General features: G+C 37.1%; 1 protein-coding gene across 1 annotated transcript in view; it reads right to left on the bottom strand.

Annotated features, from left to right (window-relative positions):
* Window positions 1–506: 506 nt before the first annotated feature.
* SLC52A3 (solute carrier family 52 member 3) overlaps window positions 507–19,098 on the bottom strand; it is a 43,515-nt gene continuing 24,923 nt past the window's right edge. The window contains exon 3 of the mRNA XM_044090577.1: window positions 507–1,381. Coding sequence (XP_043946512.1) covers window positions 1,169–1,381 — 213 coding nt within the window. The 3' untranslated portion in view covers window positions 507–1,168. The remainder of the gene's footprint in view (window positions 1,382–19,098) is intronic.

Genomic DNA, 19,098 nt, shown 5'->3' with positions numbered 1-19,098 from the left:
CAAGAAAATTACCCTTGCAGTTGTGGTCATTAAGTGCACAGACATGAACACGTGCACACACACACACACACACACACACACACACACACACACACACACACACACACACACACGCACACACGCACACACACACACACACACACACAAATGCAAAAACATGCATTTACATGGGAGACTTTGCCCCTCCCCCAAACCCTCTTACTACTAAATCCACAAATCTTATGAAAGTACAATCACCCAAAAAGCAACAGCCATTCCTGCACAAAAATCAACAAGTCAGAGCCAAAGTGAACCTTGAACCTTCATTTCACAGTCCACCACTGGACTATGCACTATCAAGATAGGTAGCTAGCATACATCTTAACTGTCCAGATTTCTGCAGAATATCAAGATTTTTGCCTCATATTTTTGTGATTTTTCTGGCAAATCACTGGGATGATCTGAGGACTGAAATCACAAAATAATGTTATACATTTCTGTTTCAGACTTCATATACATCAGAAAAATGCATGCTAAGACAAACCCTGTTATTCTAATAACTTTCTAAATTTATAAGAACAGTAATTTAAATCTGTCCTTATATTTGGGCTTTTTCACCTCAATTCTGTCAGGCTTTGTCCAGATTTTTTTGCATTTAGAGGTTGAGAGTTATGGTAGCTAGACAGACAGACAGGCAGGCAGAAGTACATATACATTACTTTGGTCATTAAAATTTTTTGTATAACAGTTTCTATTTGGCACTAAATGTAAGAACCATCAACCTAAATAAACGCCATTCAATTCAAATGTAAAAAAGTAAATAATGCACAAAACAAAAATGTGAGCATTATAAATGCAATATATTGGATTAGAGAAGAAAGAGGGTGTCCTATTCCACATTGAAGCTGATGTCAGATATGTCTACATGAATATGTGTTCAGATATGCATATATATGTATATATAAATATATGTGTGTGTGTGTGTGTGTGTGTGTGTGTGTGTGTGTGTGTGTGTGTGTGTGTGTGTGTGTGTGTGTGTATGTGTGTGTCTGTGTGTGTCCATGTACATGTGTAAGCACATCACTGATATTCTTCTCAAAAGAAGGATTAAAGTATCAGCCCATAAATCCATTACAGATTGTAAAACAAAAGCTCATTTTTTTCCTTTTGCAGATAGCAAAACAAATGATCATAACGGACATTGGGTGGTGCAGACATCTCCAGCTTTAAATAACTGATAGACATTGACCAATGGGAACATGACTAATGTTCCTATCATAGAGCCCAGCTGTACTACAGCTCCACACCACACGAGGGCACTGTGGCTTTTGTCACGGAGTATGATGCCAGTCATCACCTTTGTATAAGACAAGGTTCCTATGAAAAAAATCCAAGACAGGACCTATAGATTAAAAACAGACAGTTAAAATGTTTTGTTTACTACTGATAAAAGTGGTATAACAGAATATGCAAGTGTAGCACATAATGGCAAAAATTTTCTAGTTGAAAACCGCAAAAAAAAAAAGCTGCAAGATATAGAGGAATCACAGCATTCACTTATTCTCTGCTTTATCCTATTCATGGTGGCAGGGAAACAGAGCCTATCTGTGCCAACAACAGCCTAAGGTAGAAAAATCAGTCCTATGCATGGCCCAAGTCAACTATAGTGTGCACAACTAGATATAACTCGTGAAAAGAGATACCACCCCCCCCAAAAAAAAATCCAGACATTAAATAATGGATTAGAAGTACAAATCTATCAAAGTAGTATGTGTGAAACTATACATTTTGAAAAATATTTTTCATGTACACTTATAGCATTTTGTGTGAAATAACACCTAAAAACTCGCCCGTGTTTTCATTTTACTGATTGACAATTCAACCATTTTTGATGTATGGTACTTTTATTACAACATATTCAAATGGTAAATTATACTGCTACTGTATACTATATACTTTGGCACTGAAAAAAATTCCTAAACTCCTAGACGGTCAAAAATCTAAACAACACAAAACATTCCCTTAAATAGAAATTACCAAACTATATTTGATGCAAGGAGTGAACCCAACTCCGACAAAACATTCTAAAGCAAGAAAGTTATCAAACTACACCTTCTTGTCAAATATGCTTACCATCTCATCTCCCCAAGAAGAAAAATATCCACAAAATAATAATTTACATTAAAATAGCAGAAATGCATATTGTGAGGTGCTGTAACTGGTACACAGAGCCTAAGAAAGATAGAAACTGGCATATTACAAGATTTTCTTTTAATAGCCTCTCACACAGAAAAGCACTTCCCATATAAGGAAGTTGTAAAACTTTGTTACAAGGGTTTGTTTCTAAAAACTCACTCTCTCACCATCCCCATACTTCTAAACTTCAAATAACCAACTACAGGGTTACAATATCACCAGCTACCCCACAGCAGATTATGACTTTTGTCTTGTCTTTGAAGGACTCTCGGACAAAATCTCCACCCTTGCACATCTAGTTTTAGTAACTAATTCATTTTGTTTTAATTTCTCTTTATCAAAACAAGTCTAGCATGTCTGCAAATTAGGGTCTATATTAGAACACCAAACATTCAAAATGTCGAGTGTTCTAATAGCGAACCCTACCAATCGAAAATACTAAACATCGAACATTCAGAACTGTGAATTTTTTCCTAGTGAAAAAAATTGCTGTTCCAAAACACATACACACAACACAAGCACACCAAACAAACAGCAATCCACACACATACACCTAAAGTCTTACACCTAACCCTACACTAAACTATACATACACCACTAACTATCCACTTACCTTAACCCAAACCCTAACCCTAAGGGCCGTCACTATAACACAGTTACCTCACCCGTGCCCTAACCCTAACTCACCTACCCCGCCCTAACCCTCACGTCCACACAATCGCACACTTACCTGACCCGTGCCCTAACCCTAACTCACCTAACCTGCCCTAACCCTCACATCCACAGAATCGTACACTTACCTGAACCCGACCCGTAATTTTCCACCAGAGCGCTGAAAATACCAAAGCAACAGAAACGGACAACCAAATTATTTCCCTAGTAAAAAATTTGGTTTTCTGTTTCTTTGATATTTTCAGCGTTCGCTGAAAACGGGTCGATATTAGAACACTTGACATTTTCGACATTTTAAATGTTCGGTGTTCTAATATAGACCCTGCAAATTATTATTGATGGTTCTGAATAAATTCTGGTTTGCATTCAGAAAGATTAAGAAGGTTGAAAGTATATATGACCAACTTTATGTATCATTTCACATCTGAATCTCCTAACCCTTTTTAAACTGTGTGCATAAAATAGATAGAAAAATACAAAATATAAAATATTGTGCATATGAAATATGAAGGTGTTACTGATCAATGCTAGGAGCCTGAACAAGAAATTCCACTCCCAGCAGGTCCTTCTCCTCCTGGAAAATATTTACCTCCATGTATTGACTAAGGCATGGTTTAAAACAGCGAAAAGTTCTTACACATGTTTAGACCAGCTACTGAGCAGGAGGGGGAAAAAGGTGGAGGTGTCTCAATCTACATCCAAAAGAGACTCGCATCACAGCTAATAATGCAGCATGATGTACTAAAGCTTCTTTATGTCCAAATAACCATCCGCAAGGTCCCGTACCATGTATTAGCTAGGTATAGAACTCCCTATATGACTAAAGAACGCCACAATGCATATATATAGTGACTAGAATCACTCAGTATTAAACCAAATACCATTTTCTTAGGTGATCTAAACTATCTAACTATAGACAGGGAAACGTATACCACCACTAGTGCACACCTACACCACAACTAGTGTAAGCCTACATCCCCAGGAGTGCACACCTACACCACCACTAGTGCACAAGCACAGAGATTCCCAGACTTTGTCATTACAAATGCTCTGTAACAATTAGTCAGAGTGCCCACTAGGGAAAATAACATCTTCAATATTGTCCCAACTAATAATGGAGCATCTTGCAGCATCCTTTGCATATCTCCATCACTTGTTAGGTCTGATCATAACGCAGTCTCTTTTGAAATAAAACTGAAACCAGAGATATCTTCCAACGCAAGGTATTTTTAGGAATTTCTTTTAGACAAACTACCTTCTCCTAAATGGTACATTGGCAAGCTTCAGATCCCCACCAGATCCAGTTAACTCCACTGAATATGCGTAAATGTATACCATCACATTATACCAGCATGTAAATGTGCATAGATGCAGCTATACCCCATAGGAACAAGTGCAGGGCAAACCCCAGAAACAAACCCACATGGTGGAGCCATAATACCAACAAGTTTATAATAAAAGAAAAATATTTCTGACCAGAAGAAGAGTTTTTCCCAGAATGTTAGAGCCGTTGTCACGGAAATAAACAAACAGCTCAGGAGCTTAATAAAATCCACCAAATCCAAGTCTGAGTCTAAAATAGCTACCCAAGCCAAAGACAATAACAAGGCATTTTTAGTTATGTTCGTAATCTCAAAAGCACAATGCAGCATTGTGCTGAGCTGATTCTAAACAATGTTACCTACATTGAGGCTGAAGATATAGTGAACCTACTGGCAGATATATTTAGCTCTGACCTTTACCCCTCTTCCCTCTCTGTCAGACTGTCCCTCAAGATATACCTGAAACTTGCTCACCCCCAGCTATCACACAAGGCCACACCCTAAAAGTACTGTCAAAAGTTAAAAATACTGCATTGATGGGTCCTGACAATATCCCTGGGTGCATGTTAAATAGTATGAAGCACAGTTTAGCCACACCCTAGCAACACTGTTCAATCTCAGCCTTCATACAGGTTTTGTGCCAAGTGAATGGAGAACAGCTACAGTCATTCCCCTACATAAGGGAAGACCTTTCACAGATCTAGGCAATCAAAAACCCATAAATCTGACCAGCCTTTTATGCTAAGCCATGGAAAGACTTGTCATGGAATTAACCAATCAGGATATGGGGAACCACAGAAGACTGGACCTTTCTCAGTTTAGATTGGTCAAGGGCAGGACATGCTTACTCATCCTGATGGATTTTTTTGAAAAGGTCACCAAAGCAATGGTTGAAGGCAAAACAGTACACACCTCATACTTCAACCTGGCCAAAGCTTTTGACACAATTCCCCACTCAGGCATAGCAGAAAAGCTAAATAAACTGGGAGTAAACTCCTATGTAAACCATTGGATTTCTAACTGGCTCACAGAAGCACGCAGATGATCAAAAGAGGTGAAGTTACCTCCCCAAAGAGACCAGTCACCAAGTGACTGAAGTAAAAGCCAATACAAAAGGGCTCCAGCTAACTAGTTCTGCAGATGACTGCAAGCTAGGAGCAGGTACTGCATCCCTAGATGACTTAGCCATCCTGCACAAAGGTTTGTCTCAAATGAATAACTGGTGCCAAAATCATGCACTGAAAGTAAAATGCCAAAAAATGCATTATTATATCCTTTGGGAAGTCATGTACCCCAGGCAACTATCACATTGACAATAAGCCCCTAAGAGTTGACGCGGTTGTTTGGGATTTGAGAACTTATGTAGACAGTAACCTGACTTCTGACCAACATGTGTCTATTTTTGTAAGAAAGTCCTTTTGCATAGCACAGTTTATAAACAAAGGGATTGTGTTTAGATATAGGGATGCCATTGTCCACCTTTACTCAGCCCTCATTAGGCCAGTCATTGAATATAATGCCCCCTTTGGCATATATCTGTCCAGATACATGCAGCAACTGGATCATCCACAGAGACACCTTACTAAAGGAAGCAAGGTCTAAACAACATGTCCTACATGGACTGACTAAAAATCCTGTCACTGTACTCTGTATTCTACGGACTGCTAAGAGGTCACCTGTGTCTGGCATACAAGGCATCCTCGGACCCATTACTGATGGATTTACTGCACATTAGCAAGTCAAATGGCATCAGAAATACTCGGTCTGGGGATCTAAACCTTTCAGCAACATCAACAGAATTGTTTTGGGGGGACAGGTATATAGCACAGAGAATACTGCTACTGTGGAACAGACTCCCGATCCACAGAAAAAAAAAGTTCATCCCTGTCCATATTTAGTCACTAATTAGATCTATGGATGGGAAACAGAAAATGTGCCCCAGGATTGCCCCCTGTACTACTAATGGACAGAAGCAGCTCCTAAATGCTTTATCCCCTGCATGGGTCCCCTCAAATTATCTGTGGCATGATCCCAGGTATTCTCATTAGGGATAATATATAATTATTAATTATAGGGTGTGCAAGACCAATCTATAACCAATTGGGATAGGTCATTTTGAGCACAAAAAAGAAAACTGACTAGGTTTAAAATGGCCCACAAGAGCAGCTAGCCTAGTACTTATCTATGAACCTATGTGCTGAATAAATGAAGGCTTTTATATTACACATATGTCTGCAAATGCTTTGTATTCCTGTTATTTGCATACTTCACCACCTTTAACTGCATATGTCTACACATGTTATGCATATTTTGCATTTTTAATTGGTTACAGTATAGAAGTGAATAAAGTTTTCTGTTCAAAGTCTTTATAAACTATTCCTGAATTAAGACTGTGTGGATGTGCTATGTACCAGGGCAATGTCTGAAATAGTCCTGTTTCGAAGCAGTGTTGAACGAAAAGTAAAAATAATAAATAGATAAAACACTGATAATTTGCAAATATGAAATAAACAAGAAGAAAAATGTATCTAAAATAAGCAAATGTACTGAATCAACATAAAGTTTTATTTATGCATGTGTGCATATGGTTCCCCTTCATATGACTGAATTTCTCTAACCTCGAAAGGCATAAACTCGAAACCAGAATCTCGAATTTAGAGAAACTCGAACATGTGAAAAGGACAAAAAAAAAAATTAACACCTTTCAAATGTTTTCGCAGGGGGGCTTTGCTATTTACATTACGGGGGGTACAGGGGGGCATATCCCCTGCTAGTAGTGTGAAAATAATTTATTGTTGCATTTTTTTTTTTTATTACATGGTCAACATTTCGAATGTTGATCATATAGTCTTGGCCATATGGTCTTCAGCATTCTGAAATGTCGACCATGTAGAGTATACATATATATATATATATCTTGGTTCATTCTCGAGCACCATTTTGAGGTTTGATATCTATCTATATATATATATATATATATATATATATATATATATATATATATATATATATATATATATGTATATATATATATATATATATACATATATATATATACACACACACACACATATATATCTGGGATTACCTGATGTGGTTGACACAGCTAAACATCCACTTGAAAAATGTTGACCATATCCGGTTACAAACACAAATGTTGACTAGCTAGTATGTATACACTGAGACTAGGGTGCATGCAATACCAACAAACACAAGCAGAGGCAAGCAGCATGAGAAAGTATAAACCATGGTGCCTGGCTTGCACATTCTCTACTGTTTTATTATCAAGCCGCCATACGTGGAAGAGGAATATTGACTTTCCTTTACATTGTAACACAAGTATTATGAAAATGCTCCTACTTTAGCAAAGACCCTGTCCTGCTATGTATTTGCATTTTACAATCATTTTGACACTATCTTTGAGGCCAGGTATCAGGCGTGGCTGGAATTTTAATATCCTCCATCATGAGAGTGAAGATCTGAGGTGCATGTTCCACAGAACATAAAACAATCTGAAAATCAAAAGAAAAGGTTCATAGGGAAAGGTGTATCAATTAATAATGTTATTGTATGGCAGTATTAGATAAGGAGTACAAATAAAGAATCGATTAGTAATGCTGTTGTATGGCACTAATAGATAAGGAGTACAAATAAAGGAATCGATTAGTAATGCTGTTGTATGGCACTAATAGATAAGGAGTACAAATAAAGGAATCGATTAGTAATGTTGTCATATGGCAGTATTAGATAAGGAGTACAAATAAAGGAATCAATCAGTAATGCTGTTGTATGGAACTATTAGATAAGGAGCACAAATAAAGAATCGATTAGTAATGCTGTTGTATGGCACTAATAGATAAGGAGTATAAATAAAGGAATCAATTAGTAATGCTGTTGTATGGCACTAATAGATAAGTAGTACAAATAAAGGAATTGATTAGTAATGTTGTCATATGGCAGTATTAGATAAGGAGTACAAATAAAGGAATCGATTAGTAATGCTGTTGTACTGCACTATTAGATAAGGAGCACAAATAAAGAATCGATTAGTAATGCTGTTGTATGGCAGTATTAGATAAGGAGTACAAATAAAGGAATTGATTAGTAATGTTGTTCTGTGGCACTATTAGATAAGGAGTACAAATAAAGGAATTGATTAGTAATGCTGTTGTATGGCACTATTAGGTAAAGAGCACAAATAAAGAATTGGTTAGTAATGCTGTTGTATGACACTATTAGATAAGGAGTACAAATAAAGGAATCAATTAGTAATGCTGTTGTATGGCACTATTAGATAAGGAGCACAAATAAAGAATCGATTAGTAATGCTGTTGTATGGCAGTATTAGATAAGGAGTACAAATAAAGGAATCAATTAGTAATGCTGTTTTATGGCAGTATTAGATAAGGAGTACAAATAAAGGAATTGATTAGTAATGCTGTTGTATGGCTATTAGATAAGGAGTACAAATAAAGGAATTGATTAGTAATGCTGTTATATGGCACTATTAGGTAAAGAGCACAAATAAAGAATTGGTTAGTAATGCTGTTGTATGACACTATTAGATAAGGAGTACAAATAAAGGAATCAATTAGTAATGCTGTTGTATGGCACTATTGGATAAGGAGTACAAATAAAGGAATCGATAAGTAATGCTGTTGTATGGCAGTATTAGATAAGGAATACAAATAAAGGAATCGATGAGTAATGCTGTTGTACTGCACTATTAGATAAGGAGCACAAATAAAGAATCGATTAGTAATGCTGTTGTATGGCAGTATTAGATAAGGAGTACAAATAAAGGAATTGATTAGTAATGTTGTTCTGTGGCACTATTAGATAAGGAGTACAAATAAAGGAATTGATTAGTAATGCTGTTGTATGGCACTATTAGGTAAAGAGCACAAATAAAGAATTGGTTAGTAATGCTGTTGTATGACACTATTAGATAAGGAGTACAAATAAAGGAATCAATTAGTAATGCTGTTGTATGGCACTATTAGATAAGGAGCACAAATAAAGAATCGATTAGTAATGCTGTTGTATGGCAGTATTAGATAAGGAGTACAAATAAAGGAATCAATTAGTAATGCTGTTTTATGGCAGTATTAGATAAGGAGTACAAATAAAGGAATTGATTAGTAATGCTGTTGTATGGCGCTATTAGATAAGGAGTACAAATAAAGGAATTGATTAGTAATGCTGTTATATGGCACTATTAGGTAAAGAGCACAAATAAAGAATTGGTTAGTAATGCTGTTGTATGACACTATTAGATAAGGAGTACAAATAAAGGAATCAATTAGTAATGCTGTTGTATGGCACTATTGGATAAGGAGTACAAATAAAGGAATCGATAAGTAATGCTGTTGTATGGCAGTATTAGATAAGGAATACAAATAAAGGAATCGATGAGTAATGCTGTTGTACTGCACTATTAGATAAGGAGCACAAATAAAGAATCGATTAGTAATGCTGTTGTATGGCAGTATTAGATAAGGAGTACAAATAAAGGAATTGATTAGTAATATTGTTCTGTGGCACTATTAGATAAGGAGTACAAATAAAGGAATTGATTAGTAATGCTGTTGTATGGCACTATTAGGTAAAGAGCACAAATAAAGAATTGGTTAGTAATGCTGTTGTATGACACTATTAGATAAGGAGTACAAATAAAGGAATCAATTAGTAATGCTGTTGTATGGCACTATTAGATAAGGAGCACAAATAAAGAATCGATTAGTAATGCTGTTGTATGGCAGTATTAGATAAGGAGTACAAATAAAGGAATCAATTAGTAATGCTGTTTTATGGCAGTATTAGATAAGGAGTACAAATAAAGGAATTGATTAGTAATGCTGTTGTATGGCGCTATTAGATAAGGAGTACAAATAAAGGAATTGATTAGTAATGCTGTTATATGGCACTATTAGGTAAAAAGCACAAATAAAGAATTGGTTAGTAATGCTGTTGTATGACACTATTAGATAAGGAGTACAAATAAAGGAATCAATTAGTAATGCTGTTGTATGGCACTATTGGATAAGGAGTACAAATAAAGGAATCGATAAGTAATGCTGTTGTATGGCAGTATTAGATAAGGAATACAAATAAAGGAATCGATGAGTAATGCTGTTGTATGGCAGTATTAGATAAGGAGTACAAATAAAGGAATCGATTAGTAATGCTGTTGTATGGCACTATTAGATAAGGAGTACAAATAAAGGAATCAATTAGTAATGCTGTTGTATGGCACTATTGGATAAGGAGTACAAATAAAGGAATCGATAAGTAATGCTGTTGTATGGCAGTATTAGATAAGGAATACAAATAAAGGAATCGATGAGTAATGCTGTTGTATGGCAGTATTAGATAAGGAGTACAAATAAAGGAATCGATTAGTAATGCTGTTGTATGGCAGTATTAGATAAGGAGTACAAATACATTAATCGATTAGTAATGCTGCCGTGTGACAGTATTAGATAAGGAGTACAAATAAAGAATCAATTAGTAATGCTGTTGTATGGCAGTATTAGATAAGGAGTACAAATATAGTAATCGATGGGTAATGCTGTTGTATGGCAGTATTAGATAAAGAGTACAAATAAAGGATTCAATGAGTAATGTTGTTGTATGGCAGTATTAGATAAGGAGTACTTCTATATCATTCTCAGATGATTTAAACCTCTGTATTAATTTAACCTTGTACTACTGTTCTCAACCACTAAATATGCTTTGCATCCTTTTCCAAGCTGCTGTTTAACTTTTGTTTAGTTTTTGCTATTTTGTATGTAAAATTTGCTGAGTTTGTTTCTGTTTCCACTATGTATTGTACATCATATTATGGAGCTTGTACTATGTATTATTGGAGCTTTTCTCCCTGGACCTCCACTGAAAATGGGCTTTTTGAGCCCAGTGGACCTCCCCGGTCATTAAACTGCAAATAAGTAAATAATGCTGTCATATGACAGTATTAGATAAGGAGTACAAATAAAGGAATCAATTAGTAATGCTGTTGTATGGCAGTATTAGATAAGGAGTACAACTAAAGGAATTGTTTAGTAATTCTGTTGTATGGCACTATTAGATAAGGAGTACAAATAGAAGAATTGATTAGTAATGCCATTGTATGGCAGTATTAGATAAGGAGTACAAATAAACGAATTGATTAGTAATGTTGTTGTATTGTAGTATTAGATAAGGAGTACAAATAAAAGAATTAATTAGTAATGCTGTCGTGTGACAGTATTAGATAAGGAGTACAAATAAAGGAATCAATGAGTAATGTTGTCGTATGGCAGTATTAGATAAGGAGTGCAAATAAAAGAATTGATTAGTAATACTGTTGTATGGCAGTGTTAGATAAGGAGTACAAATAAAGGAATCAATGAGTAATGTTGTCATATGGCAGTATTAGATAAGGAGTGCAAATAAAAGAATTGATTAGTAATGCTGTTGCATGGCAGTGTTAGATAAGGAGTACAAATAAAGAAATCAATGAGTAATGTTGCCGTATGGCAGTATTAGATAAGGAGTGCAAAAAAAGGAATCGATTAGTAATGCCATTGTATGGCAGTATTAGATAAGGAGTATAAATAAAGGAATTGATTAGTAATGCTGTTATATGGCAATATTAGATAAGGAGTACAAATAAAGGAATCGATTAGTAATGCTGTCTTGTGACAGTATTAGATAAGGAGTACAAATAAAGGAATCAATGAGTAATGTTGTTGTATGGCAGTATTAGATAAGGAGTGCAAAAAAAGGAATCGATTAGTAATGCTGTTGTATGGCAGTATTAGATAAGGAGTATAAATAAAGGAATCAATTAGTAATGTTGTTGTATGGTAGTATTAGATAAGGAGTACACATAAAGGAATCGATTAGTAATGTTGTTGTATGGCAGTATTAGATAAGGAGTGCAAATAAAGGAATCGATTAGTAATGCTGACATATGGCAGTATTAGATAAGGAGTACAAATAAAGGAATTGATTAGTAATGCTGTTGTATGGCAGTATTAGATAAGGCGTACAAATAAAGGATTCAATTTGTAATGTTGTATTGTGACAGTATTAGATAAGGAGTACAAATAAAGGAATCAATGAGTAATGTTGTTGTATGGCATTAATTGATAAGGAGTGCAAAAAAGGAATTGATTAGTAATGCTGTTGTATGGCAGTATTAGATAAGGAGTACAAATAAAGGAATCAATTAGTAATGCTGTTGTATGGCAGTATTAGGTAAGGAGTACAAATAAAGGAATCAATTAGTAATGCTGTTGTATGGCAGTATTAGATAAGGAGTACAAATACATTAATCGATTAGTAATGCTGCCGTGTGACAGTATTAGATAAGGAGTACAAATAAAGGAATCAATGAGTAATGTTGTCGTATGGCAGTATTAGACAAGGAGTATAAAGAAAGGAATCGATTAGTAATGCTGTTGTATGGCAGTACTAGATAAGGAGTATGAATAAACGAAACTGTAGAAGTTGGGATGAACAGGGGATGAGAAAAAATATTGTTTACCTAGTAAATGATTTTTAAAATTACCTGAATTATTTGAAACAGCAGACTGCCTGTGAAGTGTGCTTTTCCTAAAAAATATAGAATGGAAAAGTCCTTTTTAATCCTTGACTGGGTGGAATATATCCCTAGTTAAAACTAATATATATTAATACCATGAATATTTTAGAAAATGGTAATTTTATTATTATCATAGCTGAGAAAATGGCTCTTTTTTGTTTTGCTTTTTTTCAGAAATATACTTCTTGTGAAAATTCTATAAATGACTTGATTCTTATCAAAAAGTGGTTTATGTAGCTGTACTTGTTAAAGAGAGGTATGCATTTGAGGAACTGGTTTGAAGTGAGGTATATTCCATAATTCTCAAAATGATCATTATACATAGAGAAAAATAGGAAGAAATGTATTCACTGCAGTTTACATAACCCAAGGAATTTGACCTATGGATTATAGAACTTAATAAGAATTAAGAGGGTGAAATAAAAAGTGACTGGTATGAGATGGATGAATTTAATAATAATTAGTTGACCATTTAAATATTGACAGAATGGTATTGGAATTTTGCAGATTTTCTTGTCTTCCATTAGATGGAGTGAGGTGATGGATTGCACCTCTGACTAAAATTTTTAACTTACAAAAGCTCAAAATAGCTTTTGCAACTCATCACATAATGCATCATCTACTGAATTTGTTACCTAACAAAATTAGTACACAGACAAATCCTGCCATAACCAAATCTCTTTTCAGACAGCTAGATTACAACATTCCACACTATGATCTAAATGTATACAACTCGTTGCTTTCATATCACTGCACATTGAAAAGTAACAAGGGTGCTGCATGCAGTGATCTTTGATCTCTAAACATGACTTCACAGATGTCTGATTCAGTGATCTTTACCATTATGCACTGTAATGTGAACCTTTGGAATTGTTTGAACTTAAAATGGTTGATGGGATTGTTTAGAAAATACATCCATCCATCCAAAACCCCTTTTTCCAATTTTTGCACATAGGGTCAGGGTGTCACTTCAACAGTGGCAATCATCTAGAGCCAAGGTTCACACCACCAGGTGGCTAGCCCTGCTGTGGGATTGTTTAGGAAAGTCAGTGAGAAATTAGTTAAAAGGGTGTTATCGGGGAAAGGTGATAATTAAACTTTTCCTAGCTGATGAGAAAAAAGAAAGCACCTAGATAGCATTTATAAGTAAAACACAAATTTATATAAGAAGATCAAAGATTGTTTTAAGAGACTCATTAGCAAGCTGGGAAATGACTATGGCCTTACAAAGAATGATAGAGTAAGACAATTTAAACTTTTGTAGACTGTTAATTGGTTATTAATGATGGAAGAAAATAAGGAATCCATCAGAGATTAATATTTCCATAAACTGCACATTTTAATGATTTTTTTTACTAACTTATTTAGCTTTACCAATGCTACATGTGATATGAACAAGAGTTTACCTAAAAGGTTAGGACTACATCTCATCGAATTGGTCTCACTCAAGTTATCATCCTTGTCACCTGTTACTTCCTTAAACCACTGGGAGAAAGGTTAAAGAGAAGGTGTTAAGCTTCTTAGTTTGGGAAGTCATCATTTAGTTAATTACGACACCATTTTCTAATTGCATTACTTATGAGTTCATTAAAAGTCCATGTTTCATATAATGCAAGTGCCATTATATCTGTGTTTAAGGCAACAAATAAAAAGTTATTCAAGAATTTTAGATGTATAATCTTATTCTTCATCTTGACTAATATTTTGAAAACTGGCCAATAGAACAGATTAATGAGTATGTCAGAAGATAAATTTAATAATAACAAATTATAGTGAAAAGAAAATGAATTTACTACACAAATCATAGTCTGGGGCTCAAAGAAGCAAAGATAGAGAAATAACCTAGAAGAAGTTGTTTCACAGTTATTATACCTTTGCAACATTTTGTTTGGATGTTTGTTTTGAAATATTATTTCATTACTATAGATCCTTTTTCGCAATGTTTGTTTGTGTCTTTCAGCTTTTCCCGGTTAGGGGTCGCCACAGCGGAACTCCGGTCCGCTAATGATTGGCAGTTGATTTTTACGTACCGGCTTGCCAGGCCTGACGCACAACCTTCAACGAAGGTATGCCCATTCACGCATATCTCCACGCAGAAGACGCTCTAGCTAAGAATCGAACTGGACAGCGTCTTACTGTGAGGCGACAACGCTATCGCAGCACCACCCCCATGCTGTCCTTAAATATTATGCTTTATATTCTTAATTATAATGCAACATTCACTGTGGCTGTTATTCTTGAAAATTTTCTGTCAGTGCCATGTTGATAATTTATTTCTTGCCCCTACCAGCCTTTTATATGTGTATATCATTTTGATAGTGTTGTTTTTAAAGACAAAACTACATTATTACTGGTGGTTAGAACTTGTGGGTGGAGACTGATTGTCCCTCACATATGGTCACTATTTAGGCCTTCACTTAGACTTACTATATAAAGGATGTTTTCCTACCTTGATGGTCTATGATCTTAAATGTGTTATTGTGTTTTAAAATAGATATGAGTTGATATTCATTGATACAAAAAAGTTAATATTGTCCAATTAACTTTTGGTATGTTAAGATCTCTTGCTATTGCAGCATTGATAATTCAACTATGCTGCCTGAAAATACCATAACCCCAGTTCTATACAGGTTATCATAGGTAGGTTCATAGGTAGGTACTAGGCTATTGGCCCAAGGGCCTAAGTAAGCCTAGCCAACAAGGTTCCCCAGCTTATGCCACCCAAGAAAGTTAATTTCCTGTGCCCCTGTCAAGCAGAGCCACAGAAGTGATCCCTGAGGTGTATTTCCAATTTCCCATCCACTCATCAAGATTTTTCTTGAAGAGTGTTAATGAGGAACTTTGCTTGACATATATGGGTAGCTTGTTCCAGAGTATGGGAAGTCTCTGGGACAGGAATCTATCCCTCCAGCATGTCCTGCTTATTGGGGTGACAAGGTTTAGGTCCCTAAAGCATGTAGCTTGGAGGGATTGGGATTTCTTTAGGTGTAGCATGTCCAACAGCTCTGGGTTTGACATAGCTTTATATGTTAGGCAGAGATCACCTCGAAGTGTGTGATATGCTATAGAGTAAAGCTGGACTTTTTGAGACGGTCAGTGTAGGGCATCTGTTTGAAGTCTCTTTGTGAGGTACTTCTGTGGCCTTTCCGGCTGCTGCAGATGTCTTGTGAGGTACATTCCAAAAGGGGTGTTGTACTCTATAATGGGTCTAATGAGTATCAAGTAGAATTATGAGGTGCATACTCGCTCATGGGAATTCTCTATACTGTAATAAAATGCACCTCATAATTGTTAATGTGAACATGTATAGCCAGTCAATCCATGACTGAATACTATATTTTTAACTTTAATGGAATCTTTTGTGCGCACTAACATCACCCTTTTTACATTTACTCATGTTACTTGGGTATATTGCATAATCTTACTACTGATATGCCAGTCCTTAACTTTCAGACATGTTTCTGTTATGACTGTGATGCTCAGGTAATTTTTATTCCAAATGTAGGTGATCATATCCATTTTCTGCTTGTTTTATGGCTGGGGAGAGATTTACTTTGAGGTTAAGTTTATAGTTAAAGAGTAGAGCTTGTGCTGGTCCTTTGGTAATAGTATGAGGCCACAAAGGAAAACCCACTGCACATGAACAGGAATCCTTTTAAGTGCAACCTCAAACATTAACTCTCTGATGTACTTTAATCAACTAATTTAATAGTAAAGGTAAATTAATTACACAAACAATAATAATAAATATCAGTGCATTAATAGATAGAATTCATGTTTTGTTTCTTTTGACAATATCAGCAGGATTAGTGTTCAAATCTATTTAAGGTTAGCTTTTAGTGATCAAAGGATATTATCTTTTCAAAAAAATATTGATCACCTGGATTGTAAAATGAAAGAGATTTTATCTTTCCAAACTTCATATGTACACATTTGTACTAATTAAAACAGATATTGTTAGTACTATAATTTATACTCGCCCAACATTTCATTCAAACACGTTTATAATATAGTTTCAGTATGGTACGACACAAGTCACACCACATCACTATTATTGCCCTTAGATTGTACTACAGAATTTGGCTGATTTATACAGATAAAAGGTAAATGTAAAAATTGGATACCAAGCTCAAATATGAAAAACAATTGTGATATCTGGAGATCATTAATCCTTAATACACACATCAGCAGAAGGATTTTCTGATACACTTAATTGTCCTTCTTATTACTCCTTCAGTAAAATACTTGTAGTACCAGAGTAAAATCAGCCTGAGTGTGTTCTAAAATACTATGAGCGAGATTCAGGCACATGGCCCACAAGGCAAAGAGGCAGTGCACGTGAGATTCAGCGACATGGCCCATAAGGCACAGATGCAGTGCACATGTGAGATTCAGGCACAGGCCCACAACTCACAATGGCAGTGCACATGTGAGATACAGGGACATGGCCCACAAGGCACAGAGGCAGTGCATACATGAGATTCAGAGACATGGCCCTCAAGGCACAGAGGCAGTGCACATGTGAGATTCAGGGAAATGGGCAAGACACAGGGGCAGTGCACATGTGAGATTCAGGGACATGACCCACAAGGCACAGGGGCGGTGCACATGTGAGATTCAGGGACATGACCGACAAGGCACAGAGGCAGTGCATATATGAGATGCAGGGACATGGCCCATAAGGCATAGACGCAGTACAAATGGGAGATTCAGGGACATGGCCTACAAGGCACAGAGGAGTGCACATGTGAGATTCAGGAACATGCCCCAAAATGCACAGGCACAGTGTACCAGTGAAATTCAGGGACATGGTCAACAAGGCAGTGCACATGTGAGATTCAGGGACATGGCCCATAAGGCACAGAGGACTGCAAATGTGAGATTCAGGGACAGCCCAGAATGCACAGAGGCAGTGCACATGTGAGATTCAGGGACCTGGCCCACAAGGCACAGAAACAGTACACATGTGAAATTCAGGCACATGGCCCACAAGGCACAGAGACAGTGCACATGTGAGATTCAGGGACTTGGCCCACAAGGCACAGAGGCAGTGCACATGTGAGATTCAGTGACATGGCCCATAAGGCACAGAGGAGTGCACTTGTGAGATTCAGTGACATGGCCCATAAGGCACAGAGGAGTGCAAATGTGAGATTCAGGGACGGCCCAGAATGCACAGAGGCAGTGCACATGTGCGATTCAGGGACCTGGCCCACAAGGCACAGAAACAGTACACATGTGAAATTCAGGCACATGGCCCACAAGGCACAGAGACAGTGCACATGTGAGATTCAGGGACTTGGCCCACAAGGCACAGAGGCAGTGCACATGTGAGATTCAGTGACATGGCCCATAAGGCACAGAGAAGTGCACTTGTGAGATTCAGGGATATGCCCCAAAATGCACAGGTGCAGTGTACCTGTGAGATTCAAGGACATGGTTGACAAGGCAGTACACATGTGAGATGCAGGCACGAGGCCCACAAGTCACAGAGGCAGTGCACATATGAGATTCATGGACATGGCCCATAAGGCACAGAAGAGTGTACTTGTGAGATTCAAGGACTTGGCCCAGAATGCACAGAGGCAGTGCACATGTGAGATTCAGGGACCTAGCCTACAAGGCACAGAGACAGTACACATGTGAGATTCAGGCACATGGCCCACAAGGCACAGAGACAGTGCACATGTGAGATTCAGGGACTTGGCCCACAAGGCACAGAAACAGTGCACATGTGAGATTCAGACACATGGCCCACAAGGCACAGAGACAGTGCACATGTGAGATTTAGGGACTTGGCCCAGAAGGCACAGAGGCAGTGCATATGTGAGATTCAGGGACATGGCCCATAAGGCACAGAGGAGTGCACATGTAAGATTCAGGGACATGCTCCAAAATGCACAGGTGCAGAGTACCTGTGAGATTCAGGGACATGGTCAGCAAGGCAGTGCACATGTGAGATTCAGGCACATGGCCCACAAGGCACAGAGGCAGGACACATGTGAGATTCAGGCACAAGGCCCACAAGTCACAGAGGCAACACACATGTAAGATTCAAGCACAAGGCCTACAAGTCACAGAGGAGTGCACATGTGAGATTTGGGGACACAGCCCACAAGGCACAGAGGCAATGCACATGTGAGATTCAGGGACTTGGCCCACAAAGCACAGAGGCATTACACATATGAGATTCAGGGACATGGCCCACAAGGCACAGAGGAGTGCACATGTGAGATTCAGGGACATGCCCCAAAATGCACAGGCGCAGTGTACCTGTGAGATTCAGGGACATGGTTGACAAGGCAGTGTACATGTGAGATTCAGGCACATGGCCCACAAGGC

Source organism: Protopterus annectens, chromosome 12.part0 (genome assembly GCF_019279795.1).
Source record: "Protopterus annectens isolate FY-2018-M chromosome 12.part0, PAN1.0, whole genome shotgun sequence".
Taxonomy (NCBI): Eukaryota; Metazoa; Chordata; order Ceratodontiformes; family Protopteridae; genus Protopterus; species Protopterus annectens.
This window is presented reverse-complemented; position numbering and strand designations above follow the sequence as displayed.